The sequence below is a fragment of the Lates calcarifer genome, linkage group LG6, assembly GCF_001640805.2.
Source record: "Lates calcarifer isolate ASB-BC8 linkage group LG6, TLL_Latcal_v3, whole genome shotgun sequence".
Classification (NCBI taxonomy): Eukaryota; Metazoa; Chordata; class Actinopteri; family Centropomidae; genus Lates; species Lates calcarifer.
Window position 1 is genome coordinate 862,934 of NC_066838.1, and position 19,713 is coordinate 882,646.

The following is a 19,713-nucleotide window of genomic DNA, read 5'->3' on the forward strand; positions in this document are numbered from 1 at the left end:
TTGTTGTTTATATGACATTTTTTTGTTAATTTGTTTATTTATCAGATATTCAGATTCAGCTGCTAGTATGTGTCCACTGTGGTAATGAAAACAGGAACAACAGTGGTCTCCTCATGTTCTTACCAATGCACCTGTGGTGGTGATGAATTTTCCACTCCACTACTATCCTACACATACCACGGCTATTACTGAGACAGCATTTTTTCATCTTAGTAATATCACTAAAATCCAACCTTATTCTATCACTGCGTGATACTGAAACCATAGTTCATGCATTTGTTTCTTCCAGACTTGATTATTTTAATGCCCTCTGCTCTAGAAGTCTTCAGCTTATATATTGTACACCAGCGTGCCCTCCTCACTCTCCTGATGTTGATCTCCTGGTCATTCCCTAAGCTAACCAAAAATCATTTGGATTCAGAGCATTTGCATTAAAGCATTAAATACTATGATTGGGCACAAGCTGAAGACCCTGATAGCATGGGTAACAAATGATATGGAAATAGGCTGGGTGACTATAGAAAAAAATCATGCCTAATCTTCCAGGAAGAGCTACCATTCCCAAGCCAAGCACATTTGAAGATGTGTAAAATAGACACATTAAATTCACAATGAATAGTTGTTGGTTATTAGAAAAACAATCACACCTTTTAGTATCCATATCCAGGAGGATCAAAAATACTATATATAGTATCAAAAAAGTGATAAAGAACCTGATAGCACACTTATACAGGTGGCTTAAAGATACTGTAACAGGAAACACTATGGAAACAAAACAGAAATGAGAATTAGAAATGAATATTTCTATCACAGATGAAATGTGGGAAAAAGACACGTGTCTTTTGAGATTGGCCCAAATTGTATCAATACTGGAGAGATATTCAGGCAGACTGTGATTGTGTAGGTGCATATATAGTGATGAAACAGTGAGATTTTCCCTGACCCTCTCTTTCTCTTTGGAGTTCTCTAACAGGCATGTGATGAAATGTATGGTTAATCATGGGGTGATTTTGAATGAGGTCAGTTGGATCCCTATTTCTGTGATTCCTCTTTGAATAGAACCCAAATATGAAAGGTCATCGCAATATATTTGTTGTATGACTCATTTTAAATTTACGTATGATTGTACATATAAATAAAGTGTGAAAAGTGTGAAAAAAAGGAGCATGTTCAGTTGAAATCTTCATCACCTCCCCAAACATCCCTTATCCCTTTGATGTTTTAAATGTGGTTACCTTATCCTATTTTTTTATTATTATTTATTATATTTAAACACTTTCTAATATTAATGTTTTCAATGTGGTTGTCTCATTTGCAGTTTTTATTATTGCATTTGCTTGCTGTATGTTGTGTGCCATGTATTCTCTTTAATTGTAAGGTATATTTGGACCATGCTGCATGGTGATTCTGCACTTTAAATAGAACTGATTGCTCTGTCAATTATTTAATCTGTACCAGGTTGAGTGGAAGCAGCCCAGTAATCTTTGCTGTACTAATTCAAAGCTTTTACAGCTTTTGGCTAAACATGAGCATAATTGATATGCAATTTGAGAAAAAAACAGAAGTAGAAAGACATTTCATCAGCCATCATAATAAATATGATATCTGACAGTGTTTCCTTCCTCTCCCCTAATCTAAACCATGTAGTCACCCTGTAACCCAGGAGCAGCAGTTTTAACCTACTATGGTATTTTTCAGGCTCAGGAGTGTAGACAGTGTTAAGTATTTGCATAGTGAATGTTGCATTCCTGTCAATACACACCACGTCTGAGCTTAGAGCTCCAAGATAGCTCCTGAGGTCATGCCACTGCTGGCTGGTAAGCATGATTATACACAGACACATTTACTGTATACACACACAGACACAGACACAGACACACACACACACACACATCACCTACCACCCAGTACCACTTAAAAGGACATCTGACCAGCAGTCTTATCATACAGAGGTGTCAGAATGCACTTGAGGCAGTCTACAAAATGATGAGCCACTGACACTGACTGTTTCTTGCATGGTGAGCGTGCGCATGTGTGTGTGTGCGTTGGCATGTCTATAAAATCATGCAGTGCAGGCTATAGTATCAGCACTAGCAGCAGAAGGATAACATGAGGACTGCGGTCCTGTGGGGCCTGCTGGCCCTACTGTGTCAGCACACACTGGTTAGCAGCCACGTACTGGGAAGGCCATCCTCTACCAGTGACCTTGCTCAGCTCAAGGTAAGAAATCACATCATACATCTAGTCCTCACACCTGTTTGAACACTGCACTTCGAAAGGTCAGGTACATTTCTAATTAAAGACTGAGAGTTAATTAACCACGTAAATTCTAATGTCAAAGATGAGAAGATGCTTTACAGCAGCTCTTGGGGCTGTGATGTTTATCCATTTTCCTATTTACTTTGGTTTGTAGTTGACCAGATAGTTTTGTTTTTTTGGGCCTCTACCTCAACACAGCAGAGGTAAATGCAATACCATAGTAACACTGTGGTCATGTGGTGATTTTTTTTTCTTTTTTCTTTCTTTTCTATTTTGTGGGTCGGGGTCTAGGAGTGGGAGTGTAGTAATTGTTAATTGTAAATTACACAATTGACCTGAATGTAATCTCCAGTGTGGAGAGGATAACTACTATCTCTAAAAAAAAAAAAAAAAAAAAACTTCAATAAATATTAAATAATTTCAATTATTTAAGTCAAAAACAAGTGTTTCATTGTCAAATTGTTTATTTGTCAAATTGTTTATTTGACAATGCCTGACACAAATTTAAATGTAGCTTGGGTGGATATAGCTAAGATTTTTTTGGATGTGCATGCTCTACACCCTGTATGGCTTAGGTTGGTGAAGGCCAGATTGGAGTCAGTTATGCTTGCTTGCAAGTATAAAACTTATACACTATATTCTTATTCTAGTGGCCTTTATCAATACCATTTCCCACAGGCCCATGATCAGGTTCTGGGATATCTGTAGTCAGAGATTCACTGGAAGGCTTCTGTTTTTTAGTCAGCATGTTTCTAATGTTTAAAACATAGTGGCAGAATGTTTGGGTTTTGAATGTAAACCCATCTGCACCTCTCCACATCAGTCTTTATTGGAGCGCTTTGAGGAGACTCTGGCTGAAGTAGCCCAGGAGGAGGACTCTGAGGCTGATTATGAAGGGACAAACCAAGAGCCTGAACACAGACAGACCAGCCAAGGATGGAGCGTGGACCAGGAGGCAGACCAAGAACCTCTAATATCAGAAAAATCTCAACCACCAGTGGATGGCCACAGCAGGGCCTCAAGTCAAAGGAGCCGTCTACAGGACCTGCTGATGACTACCAGGAAACGGGCTTCTAGCTGCTTTGGAGCCAGAATGGATCGAATAGGAAATGCCAGTGGTCTGGGATGCAACAATGGAAGAGGTAACACTGGAGTTGAGGATGGTAGATGGAAATCAAAGTAGGATTTAGATAAAGGATACATGGGTCAAAAGTTTGTGCTTTGGAAGTTATTTTTGTTTTTTGAAAAGAACATGTGGTAAAGACTTATTTAAAGAGGGGATACCTTGGCTGGAATATTTTTCATCAGAGACAAGATTGCATACAAGGCAACATTAATATTGACTAGTAATAGTTGTGTGACATTTTGGTAATATCCTGACCTTTGATCACCATCATGTTAAAATTTCCTCCAAAGACACAAAAGGTGTTCATTTCCTACAATGCAACACTCATACCTTTGAACATAAAAAGTATCTTATGAAGTGATTAGTTGATCACATTCACACTCCCTAAACCATTTCATTTTTGATGGAAAAGTTTAACATTTTTAGAAATACTGGAACTGGACTGCGAGGCAGTTAGCTATGACTTTAATTAAACAATTTAACTAAAATGTTAAAACAACAATATAAGATTTTAGAAGGAATTACATGCTAGAACTATGTCTATGTCTAGACAAACAATTGTTTTCCATCCCCCCAGTGATAAAAACACTGTAAAATCATTGGACATTTTCCAGCAAAAAATCATACCAAGCATGCAACTCTTGACTTTGGACTGAACTAGGCTAGTTGTTTCCCCCACTTTAGTAGTATGCTAAGCTAGGCTAACCACATCCTGACTCTTGAGATTAAGATCCACCTGAACATCTCCCTCAGAAAGAAAGCAAATGTTTCCCAATATGTTGAAGTATTTATTTTATTGACACTGTGATCTTTCCTGCATTACTGCATCTAGACCTACTACTGAATAACAAAATTATCATAATGTTGCTTAGACTGTCATTTTTTGTTTGATGTAATTGCAGCTTCTAGAAGCTACTAACATGAAAAAAATATACACAAATACTCTCCAGTGTTCACAATGAGCAATTATTCATAACAAATGCTGTTCTTTTTTTTTGTTTGTGTCATTTTTCCATCAGGGTAGTCTGACAGTTTCCTGGGACACATGTTGGATTATAGTTTTAACTCCAACTGAAGATGAAACCAAAGAGATTGGATTTGTAGGATTTTGCATTAGCAGCAATTCAACTGTGTGTATCTCTTTGTGTGTCTGTGTGTTTTTCGGTAACATTAACACCATAAAGGAAAAGATTTAACTAAATAGCTGCATGTGGATTGCTAACAAAGATAAATAAACTCTTTTTTTCATATGAAGAATTCAGTTGTTGTTGTCTCAGAAGGAGTCCTCTCTTCATCTCTGAACACCAATGGTCTGAAACCATGAGATAAGAAAACCTGACCTATCCTTCCATTCTTCAGTCATTCTGTGCTTGGCCATATCACTATTGTTTTATTTATTTCTGTTGCTGTGGCCTGATTTCATGCAGCACTGTTACTTAATTTACAGCTGTGTCATTACCTGACATGATATATTGACTGGACAATCATGAGATTCAACTCAGAATTCTTAAACTCAACTCCAAAACTGACTAGATGCCCATGCAGATTGGCTAAATACTGTAATTTCCATTTTGTCTTATTGGAAGAGATTGAAATACTGTAATCTGTTCAATAATTCTTCCCATTCCCTGTGTTTGTGTTCAGTCACAGTTTGTTATAATAGTTAAATCCTGTCAATAATGTCACTGTCTCAAATCAGGTGAATGATGTCAATGTCTCTCTGAGCCAAAACTCCATTCATCAGACCTTTTTGATCTTGGTTTAGTTGCAGGACGTTGCATTTACCCTCACTTAACATTTTACTGAGAACACCATACTAATACTGGGCCTCTCTTTGCTCTCAAGACAGCAGAGATTTGCAGATTTGTCCACTGCACATTCATGCTGCCAGTCTCTCATTTTACTTCATCCCAAAGGTATTCTGTTGGATTCAGATCTAGTGACAGGGCAGGCCACTGAAGTTCACTGGACTCATTTTGCTTTGTAACATTGTACGTTATCATGCTGGAAGTAGCTGTTAGAAGATAGTAAACTGGGGTCATAAAGGGATTAACATGGTCAGCAACAATACTCAGATAAGCTATGGTATTTAAACTAGAGACTGATACGTTTTTTTCATGGCTGATACATATACTGATTATTTGTAGTCAAGGAAGCCGATGACTGATTTTTGGAGCCGATATTCATTTGCAGTAAAAGTGAAAATATTGGCATCAAAGTTTTGAATAATACAAACTCCAACACTTAACTTCATTTAAATGCCTATTAGCATATGTTTATTAAACAGCTTTTCAGATTTGCAGCAAGTTTTTTTTTTATTTTTATCTTAGACAATGGACATCTTTGTTTTAAAATTCTAACAAAAAGTGCAGGGAGCTCTCAGGCTCAGCAGCATGTCTTATAAAGTTAAATGAAAAAATTAAACAAATAAACAGCTCTCTAAAGTTTTCCAAAATTTCAACATAACTGAAATGTTATTTTATCTTTCACTTACCTTTGTTTTGAGTTCAAACTTTTTCTCTTCTCCGCCGTGTGTGAGCACTGTGCATGCACAGCTTTCACTGCTGATTGGCTGTTACCCGTGCTATGGCTCTGTGTGTAACCAATCAGATGGTGCTGTGGGTGGGACAATGCTGGAGACAGAGTAGTGATTGCAGACAGAGAGGTGTGGCTGCATCAGAGCCAAAATAACCCCATTTTAAATTGATCTCAAAATGCAGAATATCGGCGCAAATAATCAGCCCGGCCGGTAATCCGTCTATCCCTAATTTAAGCCACGATTGATTGGTATTAAGTGAGTCAAGTGTGTCAAGAAAACATTCCCTACAATACTAAAAAACCACCACCAGTATGGACTGTTTCAAGGCAAGATGGGTCCATGGATTCATACTGTTGATGCCAAATTTTGACCCTACGAGACCTTCCAGATTCATCAGACCAGGCTAAGTTTTTCCAGACTTCAACTGTCTAGTTTTGTTGAGGCTCAAATTTCTGTTCTTGACTGACAGGAGTGGAGGAAAGCTTGTTCTGCTGAGAGAATAGCGAGAGAAGAACATAGCATAACATGGGTTCCATATAAAAAATGTAAAGTAATACCAGTAATACAGTAGTAGTTATGATAGTAGTGATAATTAAAGTATTAACTGTTAACACAGCAATACAACTAATAGCAGTATAAGTGATTTCTAATTCTAGCAGCAGGTGTTGAGTGGAGTTGTAGGAGCAGCAGGAGACTTGTCATCACAGATCAGACTCTACAGCTCCAGAGGCAGAAATACCTGCAGAAAGAGACAGAAGAGGAGAGAGAGACGGAAGAGCACAATACTACAGGAAAGAGGAGATACTGAGTTAGTAACATGTTTATGGGATATGAATCCATACTATAATATTCATTCTACTCTTGGAAACTCTGGGAACCACCAGTAAACCAGCATTCTGGGAGCACAGTGTCCTAGTGGGATTGTAGGGAACTATGAGATATTTAAGGTAAGATGGTGCCTGACCATTAAGGTCTTTGTAAGTGAGGAGGAGGATTTTGAATTCTATTCTGGATTTGACTGGGAGCCAATGTAGAGAGGCTAACACAGGAGAAATATGGTCTCTTTTTCTAGTTCTTGTCAGTAATCGTGCTGCAGCATTTTGAATCAGCTACAGAGTCATTAGAGATTTGTTAGAGCAGCCTGATGATAATAAATTACGGTAGTCCAGCCAGGAAGTAACAAATGCATGGACTAGTTTTTCAGCATCTTTTTGAGACAGAAAATGTCTCATTTTGGTGATATTACACAGGTGAAAGAAGGCAGTCCTAGAAATTAGTTTTATGTGTGAGCTAAAGGACATATCCTGATCAACAATAACTCCAAGATTCTTTACAGTGGAGCTGTGAGCCAGGGCAATGTCATTTAATGTAACTACATTATTAGAAAATGTATTTCTGACGTGTTAGGAACCAATTACAATGACTTCAGTTTTATCAATAGTAAAAAATTTCTTGTCATCCAAGTTTTAATGTTCCTAAGGCATGCCTGGAGTTTCGTTTAGGTTTCGTTAGGCTTCATTGACAGATAAAGCTGTGTATCATCCGCATAACAATGCAGAATTCAACTTCAGACTGCAACTTCTTTCTCCAGGATCTTAGAAAGAAAGAGGAGGTTAGATATAGCTCTGTAGTTGGCTAATATGTCTGGATCTAGAGTGGGCTTTTGTAGAAGAGGACTGATTACAGCTACTTTATACAACTGCGACACATAACCTGTTACCAAGGACAGATTTAACATATCTAATACAGGATTGCAAATTAAGGGCAGAGCTTCCTTAAGCAGCCTAGTAGGAATTTGATCTCTAATAGTAGAAATTTTATCATTAAAGAAGTTCATAAAATCATCGCTGCTGAGGGTTATAGGGATGCATGGATCTATAGACCTGTGACTCTCTGTCAGCCTGGCTACAGTGCTGAAAAGAAGCCTGGGGTTGTTTTTATTATCCTCTATTAGTGACGAGTAATAGGCGCCTCTTGCATTACAGAGGGCCTTTTTATATCTTTTAAGACTATCCTGCCAGGCTAAGTGGGATTCTTCCAGTTTGGTGAATTCAATATGCTTTAACTGGGAGCCAGTGGAGCTGCTGAAGGATGGGGGTGATGTGATGGTAAGAGGGGGTGATAATGCGAGTGGCAGAGTTCTGGACCAGTTAAAGCTTATGGAGGAGACTGTTGAGGATGACACCCAGAGTCTTAACTTGAGAGGAAGGGGAAACCGGGGAACCGTTGATAGTGAGGGAGAAGCTGTCAACTTTCAATAGAGTGGATTTGGTGCCAACTAGAGGGAGGTGAACCAGGATTTTATTTCCAATAAACAGGAGGTGAGGGAGGAAGGTGGGAAAGTAGAGTTCGGCTTGCTAGAGAGGTAGAGCTGGGTGTCATCTGCGAAGCAGTGGAAATGGACGTTGAATTTATGGAAGATACTGCCAAGGAGGAGAAGGTAAGTGATAAAGAGAAGGGGCCCCAGGACAGAGCCCTGGGGCACACCTGTAGTGACTGGGGAGGGGTCAGATTTGACCAACCAATCGAGGGGGGTGTGAGTGATGCCAATGGAGGAGAGTCTACTGAGAAGGATGGGGTGTGAGATGGTGTCAAAGGCTGCACTCAGGTCAAGGAGGTTGAGGATGGAGAGTAAACCACTGTCAGCTGCAATGAGGAGACCACTGGTGATTTTAATAAGGGCGGTTTCTGTACTATTTTGAAAGCGAAAGCCAGACTGGAAAGGTTCACAGAGGCTATTTGAAGTTAAATGCAGGTGAAGTTGGGAGGTGACTATTTTTTCAAGAATTTTGGAGATGAAAGGTAAATTCGAGATGGGGTTATTATAGTTGTTGGGATCTGAGCCAGGTTTTTTCAGTTATGGGTGATGACTGCAGTTTTGAGTAGTGAGGGAACATTTCCGGTCGTGAGTGAAGAGTGAATGATAGTAGATATGAGGAGAAGAAGGGAGGAAAGGAAGAATTTGACCAAGGTTGCGGAGAGGGGATCAAGCTGGCATGTGGAGGGTTTGGATTTGCCAATGAGGTCTGAGATTACCGAGGCATCTGGGAGTTGAAAACAAGAGGAGGGCTGGCAGTGTGGGAGAAATTCAGGTAGGGAAGGTGGCAGAGAGTCTGAGTGCAGGTGCTGGTGAATATTCCAGATTTTTTCATTAAAGAACATCATTACGGAATTACAGGTATCAGTTGAGTACAGATGGGGGGGCAGGGAGTCAGGAGGATGGAGAATTTTGTTGAGCAGTGCGAACAGTGACTTGGTGTTTCCTTCATTAGAGCTGATAAGACCAGATTAAAAGTTTGATTTGGTTTCAGCAATTAGTTTCCTTGTATTGTAACATATGGGTTTTGTGAATTTCTTCGTGAACAGTTTTTTTATGGAGATGCTCAAGTTGTTGACCTTTCACTTTCATTGTCTGGAATTCAGGAGTATACCAGGGAGCAGTTGATGTGAAGGAAACAGACCTTGTTTTCACTGGGACAAGAGAGTTAAGGGAGGCTGTTTAAACCATTATTGTAGTGAGTTATGGTCGTCAGGGGTGGAAAGATAGTCTGGGATTGGGATATTGTCGATATTGGAGCAGAGAGTGTCTATGTTAATGTCATTCAAATTCTAAAATGAAATGAGGCGTAGTGGTTTGCTGTGAGGCAGAGTGCAACATGGAATGAGAGGAGGAAATGGTCTGTTACATGGAGTTCGGCAGATGTGAGGTTGAAGGGGGTGAGACCAGAACAATAGATTAAGTCCAGAGTATGTCCTTATGAGTGTGTCGGGAAGATTGGCTTTAGTTTTTTCCACCTTGGGTGAGAGACAAGAATTATAATTGAAACTCAACTCACTCAACTGTTGCCTCCACACAGACACACCTCTTTTGAGGATCATGCTGTTATGGTGTGTGGTTTTCAGTTACCATCCAGCATGTAATACTGTGGACGAGTCCCTGATACACACATTTGACCTAAAACAGATTTGTGGCCCTCCAAATGACAAAGCTGGTACAGTATTTGATCTCATTCTCAGACTGCCTATATGGCATGCCTCTGCAACTCTCTGACCACTATTTCATTTGTTTGTGTGCCTCCATTCCACCATTTCTGTTGGCTGTAACCTCTGCAATGCCCTTCTGGCAGGTCCTCATTCAGACACAGTTAAACCCTTAGAGATTCAGGGGCACATCTGGTCTTTGAGCAGCCTAAAAGGGCAGATGTCACTCTGCTGCTCATTGACCTCCACTGGCTGCCCATGGCCACCCAAATCAAATTCATGTCACTAATGCTTGCTTACAGAGCGATCTCTACTACCAATTCCACCTTCTTGGTCTGCCCTTCTAGTCTCCCTACAAACCTGAACAGGATAACCAAGTATAGGAAATGGATGGATGGAAACTAATTTTGTTTATTGCTGTGAAATAAAAACAGATTGTTGAGAGAGGAAGTGAGTCATACGTGAAATATTGCTGATTCGCAGATTAACAACTGTTGTCTAAATACATTTGACAGGCAGCAAGAAGGAGACGTCACCGTGGGTTATGTCAGTCACACTGTTGTGTCCAGTTAGATTATGGAGATCATGAAGATCAGTTAAACTCCATTAATACATTGGTGAAGCACCTCACCTGCTGGCAGCACCCACCAGACAGCTGCTGAGGTAAAGCAACCTAAACTGACTGAGTCCATTTTTCACGCCATGTCTTATTATGTCTTTGGAAAGGTGATAAGGGCAAGTGCAGGTTTTTCTTTCCACTGTGGACCAGACTGACCTGATTGCTGGCTGCACACCTCATCAATGAGAGTTAAATGGACTGTACTTATATAGCGCTTTTCTAGTCATACTGACCACTCAATGCACTTTACACTACGCGTCACATTCACCCATTCACACACACATTCACACACCGATGCACACACACACACACACAAAGTTTTCACATCTTGAACGAAGATGTACTTAACAACACTAAAACTCTAAAGCCCTGCTGACAGCTGTAAGTTACAGTACACCATAATACAGTGTTAGATAGAATACACAGTATACAGATGATGTAGTAACATTAACACTGAATCTCTGCACATGGCTTCTGCTGTTGTACTCTACAACAAAAAACAAAAATTAATAAAACTACAAAGCTATAAAACTGGGTAGAGTCAAGCTTTAATTTCCCAGGGGTCAGTTTGTGTTACTATGCTGTCTTGCGATGCCGTCACCTCCCAGTAATGGCTTTTTGCTGTGCAGCAGCACTTGTAGACAGCAAGTGCCCTCTTGTGGAGGTTTTCATATTCATATTCACAGAATTTTATTGTCATCACAGAAATGCCTCTTTCAAATGCCCTTGTTTAAAGCTCTGTTTTATTCAGAATAACATTTTCCCTAATGACACTTTCATGATAAGTTTTATTTCATAATGTAACTTTTCATGATATTTAATGTTCCCAGAGTCAGTCTATGATGCCAGGTGTCAATGCATCTGGTATATATTCTGTGTCGTTTGCAAACTGTCCTGTGTGCTGTGTTCTGTCTGTATAAGCTGCCGGAAACTTAATTTCCCTGAAGGAGTCATCCCAAAGGGATCAATAAAGTCTGTCTAAGTCTAAGTCCCTGCCCTTGCAAATGGAATGGATGGACTTTTCACAATAGTGGTGTTGTCACTACCCTCTACTTTCAAACCTCTCCCCTGCCTCTTAAACAACTGCTTCCAGATTTAGTCACTTAATATGTTAATATGTCATTATATTTTAAGTGTTATATTTGCATGTATAATAACAAAGTTATTATTGTTGTTGTTTATATACAGACTTGCTTATATATACATTTAATCACATATCTGTAGATTTCATTAACAATAAAAAATACTTGATTAATTATTTTCATGATTAAGATTCGAGAAAAATGTATTGTCTATCACATAAATGTAGAGACAGTCTGGTTGGCCTTGTTTAGAATGGATATTGTTGTGGAGTCTGCCTTTCTTTTTACTGTGTGACTGTAAAGGTCTGTGTGAGGAAGTTGTACCATATACTGCTGTTAAAATGCCCTGTGACAGTCTCCTCGGGGCCTTTTTGTATACCTCATCCACCTGTAGTGTAAAGGGTAGATGGTAGTTTATGTCAGTGCCCGTGTACTAAAAGATCTCAACCTGTCAGCACTGTCAGAAAATGGACAACATCGACCTTGGTGCAGTCATCTTCTGAAGAATGAAATTTCCACTAAAAATGTCAGGGTGAATTTGAGGAATGGTAAAAAGTCTGCCCAACATGTAGAACATTTCTATTTGATGGAGAGGTGAAGCTATAAAAATTTGGAATCTTGGGGTTTAATTATTTCATGCAATGTAAATATGGTTTCAGTGAAGAGTTTGAACAAGAAGATACTACGACTGCTTTCGACTGCTCCAGGCAATGTGAAGCAGGATGATCTAGTCTATCTTAAAGCTAACTTGTGTAAAAAGAGAAAATTGTAAGATTTGGTCAGATATGATTACTGTGTAACTCAGAGGTTCTAAGCAGGGAAGGCAAAGCCCACTGAAGATTTCCAGAGCTGCTGAATAAGTTCAAAAGATGAGGGTAAAAGAGAAAATTCCACTGCTCATGAAAAGGTGAAAAATAACTGGATTTGAAGAAGAACTGACTTAAAGTTTAATATCACAGTATTTATATCTACATCTGATAAACAATACAAATTGTGATATGTGTTAGTATCAATGCCATGGGCCCAGAATAAAACAAGTTCCATTTAAGTTTCTTGTAAAGCAAGTTTCTATTAACATCAAGATGAAAAAAACTCAGGCACGCATGGTATGAATTCAAGAATTAATGTTGTATTAACACTACGCTCAGAACCACAGAGCGCAGCAAATTTAAGATTTCAGAAAGTCAGAGACCCTCAACTGAATTTTAGATACATTTTTATTTATTCAGATAACTTATAATCAATCATTTTTGTAATTACCCAGTAATTGTTTTCTCAGCGGACTGAAAGCCTCGTCTGGTGCTGGTCCGTACCCTGCTGGTGAGTGCAAGGAAAGAACATAGGTCACTGGCAGTAGGCAGGACTTTATCTGAGTGCTCAGACCTCTCCTTTAATCATACATATTTGCATATGTGTCCTGTAAAATGACGATCTGCTCAGCCAACACGTCGACAGCATCTACTAATAGTATGGTAAACTAAATCTCTGCTCCAGACTACGACCGAACCGGCTGTTGTTGTAGCGGCACGAGAAGCAGTGCTGCTCTTCACAGTGGGAGAGCGGGACAGAGAGAGGAAGAGGAGGAGAAGAGAGGGAACACAACAGGAAAACCCTGGAAAGAAGAGTTTCTTAGGGAACCTCTGTTAAACCAAAGACATGTTTGTGGAGTAGGAGTGTGAGGAAGCTGCGGGACTGCCGGCGGACTGCACTAGAAGGAGGTATGTTTTACACAGGGATGATAACTACAGAATTTGTAAAGCTCTCGTCTTTCTGTAACCCGCTTGAATTTCTGTTTGAATTCAGCGCTGAGTCACACACTGAGCCCATTATCAGGAAACAACATGAAGGGGTGCTTTACATCAAGACCTTTTGAAATGTGAGCAATGAGAGAATCCGAATCTCAAAGGTTAATGACTTCACACACAATCTGTCCACTGACTACAGACCGAAAACCTCAGTACACCGTGAAGTTTTACACTTACAGCCCGTAGCCTGTATTTTGGTTTGGTAAGTTTTATTCCAACAAATGAAAATGTGCTTTACTGGCATGATGATAGTCAAGTGTTGTCAAAAGACACTGAACAGTTTGAGTATAACAGATCCTCATGTAAGGGAAAACAATGACAAAGGACTTCCATGTTACTACACTATTTTCTCTATACAACTAGAATAGTATTCTACATAAGATATGGTCATTATATGATAATTATGCACAGCAACTTTGGCAGCTCCTGTCAACCAGATATTTGAAGATGAGAATGAGAGGTCATTATTGACAGCAACATAACAGTCTGCATGACCTGCTGAAAAGGACCAGTGTAAACCAATCTAAGTTTATGAATACATGTGACCTGTCAGGTGAGCACCACAGACTGCAGGTTTATGATAAGGTGTGTTATCATCATATAATGTCCATAGTAGACAGTCAGTGCTGGTGCAGCTATTTGGGAGACTAAAACTCTTGGGAAACTGCAGTTAGCGTGCCCAGGGCAATGTCCACAGTATTTAAACATAACAGCTGAAGTTTTCTTGTATCCTGTCAGACTCCACTTAAGAGTTTATAATGCTGTTTATGGTGTAGTATAATCCAGAATATATATTTATATCAGCCTTTTTGAGTAGTGTGGTTAAGAATTGTGAATTTGTTTAGGTGCAAGAGTAAAGGCCATGGAGTCAATAAATAAAAGAAGAAAACTTTATTCTGTCATTCCATAGTTTTCAATATGTTACTTACAGATTCATGTTGTCTTTATTAGGTTATGAGATATGTGTCAAACATACATGTACAATGTTGCCTTCTTGTGGCATAGCAGGAAAGCTCACTGAGAGACCAACATAGCAGTTTAAACCTGATTGTGGCAATAGAGGAAACACAAAGCGCATTGAATGTGGTCAGAAAGTTTCACAGTCTTGGCTTGTACCAGTGCAGGAAAAAGGTCTGACTGAATCCTCTGCCGTCCTGAGATGAACAAGGCTACGAGCTTACAGTGAGCCTCTGTGAGGCTGTAGCACTTTGAGCTAAATGTAAATGTTAGCATACTAACAAGCTTGCAATGACAATGGTAATGAAATAATGTAATAATATTTAGCAGGCAATGCTTACCATGCCAATGAGGTAGCATGCTAACATTTGCTATTTAGCACTAAACACAATGAACAGTTGGACAGATGGGGATTTTATTAGTTTTGCAGATATTTGGTCATAAATCTAAGTTTGCACAAATAATAATTTTGACCAGATGGTGGGGCTAGGTGAAAAGTCAGAGGGTCACCACAGTAACACCACAGCAATTGTAGTTATTGAGGAAATTAAATTTCATGGCGGTCCGTCCAAGGTCATCATTTGGGAACCATGAATGTTCCCATAGATGTTGAGGTATTTCATAACATAGCCTGCTATGTTAACTATACTGAGAGTTTTCAATGTGGTCTGTCAGTCACCAGTAAACCAAAATGAACACCCATGGGAGATTTTGGAGAGATTAGTTAGATCATCAAAACACCAAAAGTTCCACATGCTATTATGACAAGGAGCACTGAAGCTGTGTTGGTGGCTTGAGGTGGAACAACATCATACTGATACGCTGCTTGTTAGAGGATAGAGGTCCAGAGATAACTTTTTCTGGACCAAAGTGTTTGGCAAGAGGAACATTTTTTAACTGATGGTGGCACTATATAAAAAGTCTTAGGCTCCCAAAATGATTAAGAATCAGTAGTTCAGGTCAATTTGGCCAGTAGCATTTGTCATATATTGCGTTGGCCTGACTGACAGACTGACTGACCAGCTGGCATTGTTTTCCTTAAACTCACATCTCATTTAACAGAATTCTTCAGCTTTCAGTGAAACATTATGCAAGAATGTGCCTTCATCTAGTTTCCATGTTTGACTTTGGGTTTTAACTGAATGCTGTCATCACAGTGGGAGTCAGTAGATCACTTAGACGGACAATCCAGACGTTGTTTTCACATCACAGCTGACTGCAGAGCTCCCTCTCTCTCTGCTATTGTCCATTCAGCTGCCAGGCCCACAGTATCATCTTCAGAATGGAGGCTTTTTTCCATACAGCCTGCTGCATTATTTATCAGTTTTTGTCTTAATTTGACTTGGCACTTGGGACTTTTATCTGAGTATTTACTCTCAGTTGCTAGATGCTAGACATCTAGAACGGAAAGGTCAGTGTTTTGTGGTGGTAAAAATAGGTCCTGGCCTTAGTTAAGGCATATTTCTATGTCTGAATAGAACATAATTGTGTGTACAGTTACCTTTAAGATTTATTATAAGCTATGGTCTTGTGTTAAAGTGGTTTGTCATCTGGTTGAGTAACAGAGTCTGGGAAAGGGCACGTCTGGATTTGCTGTAAAGGAATGTGACACACTCATGTTGCCTCTGGCAAAACGTAGCAAAATACAACTATAGCTAGTCATGCACATGGATAAACACTGGTTTCCTGAACCTCTGCTCCTCATTGAACCTGTGTGTTGTCATTTGTTTATTTTTGAGTAATTTGACCTTCTACATCAAGAAATGCTTCACAAGAAACAATTTTCATAAGTATTTGTTTTGAACCAATGCATGATTTACTCCACTGATTTAGCTCTGCACTCCCATTACACTGTGGAAGTCAAGACAGTTTAAATAAAGGATCAGAAATGATGCAGTATAGAACCAGGGATATCTTCTTTTAAATTCTGCACATTCCTCTTCCTTTTCAAAAGGCCTACTTAACCCACAATTCATTACCCCCAAAATGACCCAACTGCTGACAGTCAGGTTGGAGATTTGGGTGTGTTATTACAACAGTGGCTAATGTAGCCTTGAGCTTCAAGCCTGCAGCAGAGATGCATAGCGGGCTACAGAGGTCTGGTCAACTCACCTCTTTCAAACTCCACATCCCAGAATTTTTTTTCTTTTTCTCATATACAGCAGTAGCGCTTCCCCACACTGTATTTTCTCCTTTAAATCAACATTGTAGATAGTTTGGGATAGCTTCATGTATTTTTCTATAAAGCACAAACCCATTAAATCATGTGTGTTGTGATGTTTGGTTTTGGGAGGTCAGCTCGGTGTATTTAAAGTGTGCATTGTTGCCTGTGCATTGTTGGCTGGTTAGTCATTGTAGCGTGCAGTGACTGGAGTATGCTGAATTGCATGTATTGACATGCATGCAAGCAAGGACAGTTCTTATATTTTGGGTTACACATCTTGACAGCCATAAATGATATTCAGAATCTATGAAATGTTTGATTTTGGACTAGGCCTACAGCTGGACGCACTGCAGTTAAAATTGTGTCTATCTGAGACTAGACTGTTTTAAGTGTCAACAGTTAATCATCTCTCTGAATAAAATGGAACTGAATTAAGCTGTCTTTTTGTATTTTCACAGGAGCTAACGTGACCATTGAGAAGCACCCAAAATGACCTCTCGACATCTACTTTGTCACCCGCTGGGTGAGTCATATTGATGTTCATTATCAGTATAATTTAGATTTCTGTGTTTTTATGTTTGATTAACTACTAGTATGTCTGCCATTAAACTTGGTAACAGTCATAATACACACATTTATTCCCATTAAGAGGCATCATGTCTCTTCAATGGCATTTTCATTGAGGAGGGTAGAATTGTTGGGCAACAACTTTGGACAAATGCAAAACCAGAAAATGATACAATTTTACAATTTGACATAAAGTGCTATTTCATTTTCCATAGTTTAATACAGGTGATAATCTGACTGAGCACATACCTGCTGATTACGTTGCTTAATTCGCTGTTTTCATGTGCTACAGTTTGTATAGCTATGTTTGCTCTGCAGAGCAAGCTTAATTTTACCACTTTGTCTGGATGATTCCGAAAGATGCCTAAGAGCCTGAAAGCCTACCAAAGGTACCATCCCCTCCCAATAATGCACATGGGAAGCAAAACCTTTGGCAAACCAGCAGCCATTTACCTGGAGAATCTCTCCATGTTAAATCATTGTTTTTATCAGTGGTTTGGTTTATGACTATCTCCTGTAGCTGGCTCTGAGGCATTGAATGTTACATTTGTCTTCAAAAGACTCACGTTTGTGTGCCTATTTGAAAGAAACTAACTTCTGGCGTCTACAAATAAATGAAGACAGGAGTACTCTGCAAATACAAATGGCAGTGTCACAACAGACCCACTTGGCAGTAAATTTGTTCCACCTTGCTTTCAGTGCCAAAGGTTTCTCTCTTTTCCAAAAATATATTTAAAAAAATATATATCAGACACTGACCTTGAATTGTTGAATAATGATAAACAGCGACGGATAATGTTTTCTGCCATTCATTAATCCAGAATAAAATAAATTTCATAAGTTATTCATTTATATCACTAAAACCATACTTTTTCTGTTGCCAGCAGGTGGTTTTGACCCAAATGACCTGTTGCCTCTGTGTTTCTCCCAGAAATGAGCACAGGTGTGTCCACCTGCTGGGCATTTCTGCCCTTCTGACAGTACTATTGTGCTGAGTGCAGGGTCATTAGCTGGGAGCCAGTCCTCACTGATGTTTTGCTCCTTTAATGCCAGAGCATCCCAAGTTGATGGAGCAGCGGTAGGGATGTCTCTGGGCCTAGGATCCTTGCTTTCCCTATACTTTGCCCTGTTAGAGCTCCCCTTGTTCTGCCTCCTCAGCTTGGAGCCTGTGACCCCAGGAGACTCCAAGAACTGCTGGCCTCTGTAACTCACTTCCACTGAATAGGAAATGCCCTTGCTTGTAAGCACACAGCTGACAGTTCTGTGTAATTTTCTTTATTTCTCTGGAACATAGCCTTCATTCCCTCTTCCCATGGGACAATCAATTCACCCATAATAACTGTCTCAGTAGAGGTGGGCATGATATCTGACCACAGATCACCATTGTTGTGATCTCTTGTGCAAACTTCAACTGGCGGTTGAGGTCAGCTCCCATGTTCCTCTCACCTCCAGATGACAGGAGGGACCACACCTTTGAACAGCTGCTCTAAGCCTCACCCCTTACCTGACAAACTGGATCAGCTGCTGTGATGTTGCTGGCTGGCCCTATTTGCTTTCACCCTGAATGCCTCCAGGATTTCGGTTAGCTTACACAGGACGAGGTCTTGGTGCCACTGATACCAGCCTTGTCCTTGTGCTGCCTAGCAGCCAGAAATGATATACTGCAAGTTCAGGTTCTGGAACTGGGAAGGTTTTTTTTTTCTGATCTGTTCTAGAGGTGCAGGTTTCTGGAGACTTGGAGGTATCATATGTCACCCTGATAAGGAATCTCAGTCTCACTTGGGGCATCCTCACCATATCGGCCCACATACTCGGCTGACCAGAGTATGACAATAGCTTTCTGCCAGGTGGAGAAGTACTGTTTTTCCTCATCTAATATATGAAATATATTTCTCTCTAATATAATCTATAAACTATAATCTGTAGTAGATTTATGGATTCATGTAGTTCAATAAAAGTAAATGTCTGGTTCATCTATACTGTGAATTAAAGAGGTACAATAATTAGGTATTGTAATTCCATAAAGTAGTGGGACACATGGAGAGGCTCAGATATATTGACTTGGTCCCTAGTATGGGTCAAGTTCCACTGGATCCTACATTTCCCATAATACAACTCAATAGCATATTTCCCTCCCTGATAAATATCCAAATTATTCAATAACCATGTCCACAATATGTAACACAGGCTTTCTGTTTTTTAAATTGATGTCTTTCTGATTGGAACTAAAAAGCTCAAGTCAAAACAGAGATATCCTCTGTGACATCATCATGGTTATCATGGACTCAGAGCTGAGAAAGCTCCAGAGCCCCAGATTCTGATTTGTAACTATTTTCACGGACTGAGTAGTACTCTTCTGGACAAGGGGTTTCATATGAGAAACTGGAGAACCTTTTTTTTTTTTTTTTTTTTTTTTAAGTTTCTATTTTGTTTTTAGTTTACCCTGTTTTACATCTTATTGTGTCATAATGGCACTTTATATTAAACAGGTTTTTTCAAAAATGAACCCAACACATGCAGCTGAGCTCAGGGGATCATTTATAGGTGAAGCCTGACTCAGTAATCCCCTGCTGTTCAAGGGAAAAGGTATGCTAGCCTAGTTACCATATGCTGT

The 19,713-nt window shown here is 39.6% G+C and overlaps 2 protein-coding genes across 2 annotated transcripts in view; both read left to right on the forward strand.

Annotated features, from left to right (window-relative positions):
- Nucleotides 1–2,045: 2,045 nt before the first annotated feature.
- Nucleotides 2,046–4,409, forward strand: nppa (natriuretic peptide A). The gene is made up of 3 exons (XM_018701549.2): nt 2,046–2,220; nt 3,083–3,401; nt 4,405–4,409. Exons 1-3 carry the CDS (start codon nt 2,110–2,112, stop codon nt 4,407–4,409), a joined length of 435 nt encoding a protein of 144 aa, XP_018557065.1. The 5' UTR covers nt 2,046–2,109.
- Nucleotides 4,410–12,907: 8,498 nt separating this feature from the next.
- The window catches only part of LOC108900510 (rho guanine nucleotide exchange factor 10-like protein), a 40,905-nt gene continuing 34,099 nt past the window's right edge, over nt 12,908–19,713 (forward strand). The window contains 2 exon segments of the mRNA XM_018701600.2: nt 12,908–13,324; nt 16,991–17,055. Of these exon segments, the coding sequence (XP_018557116.1) occupies nt 17,022–17,055 (34 nt within the window). The 5' untranslated portion in view covers nt 12,908–13,324; nt 16,991–17,021.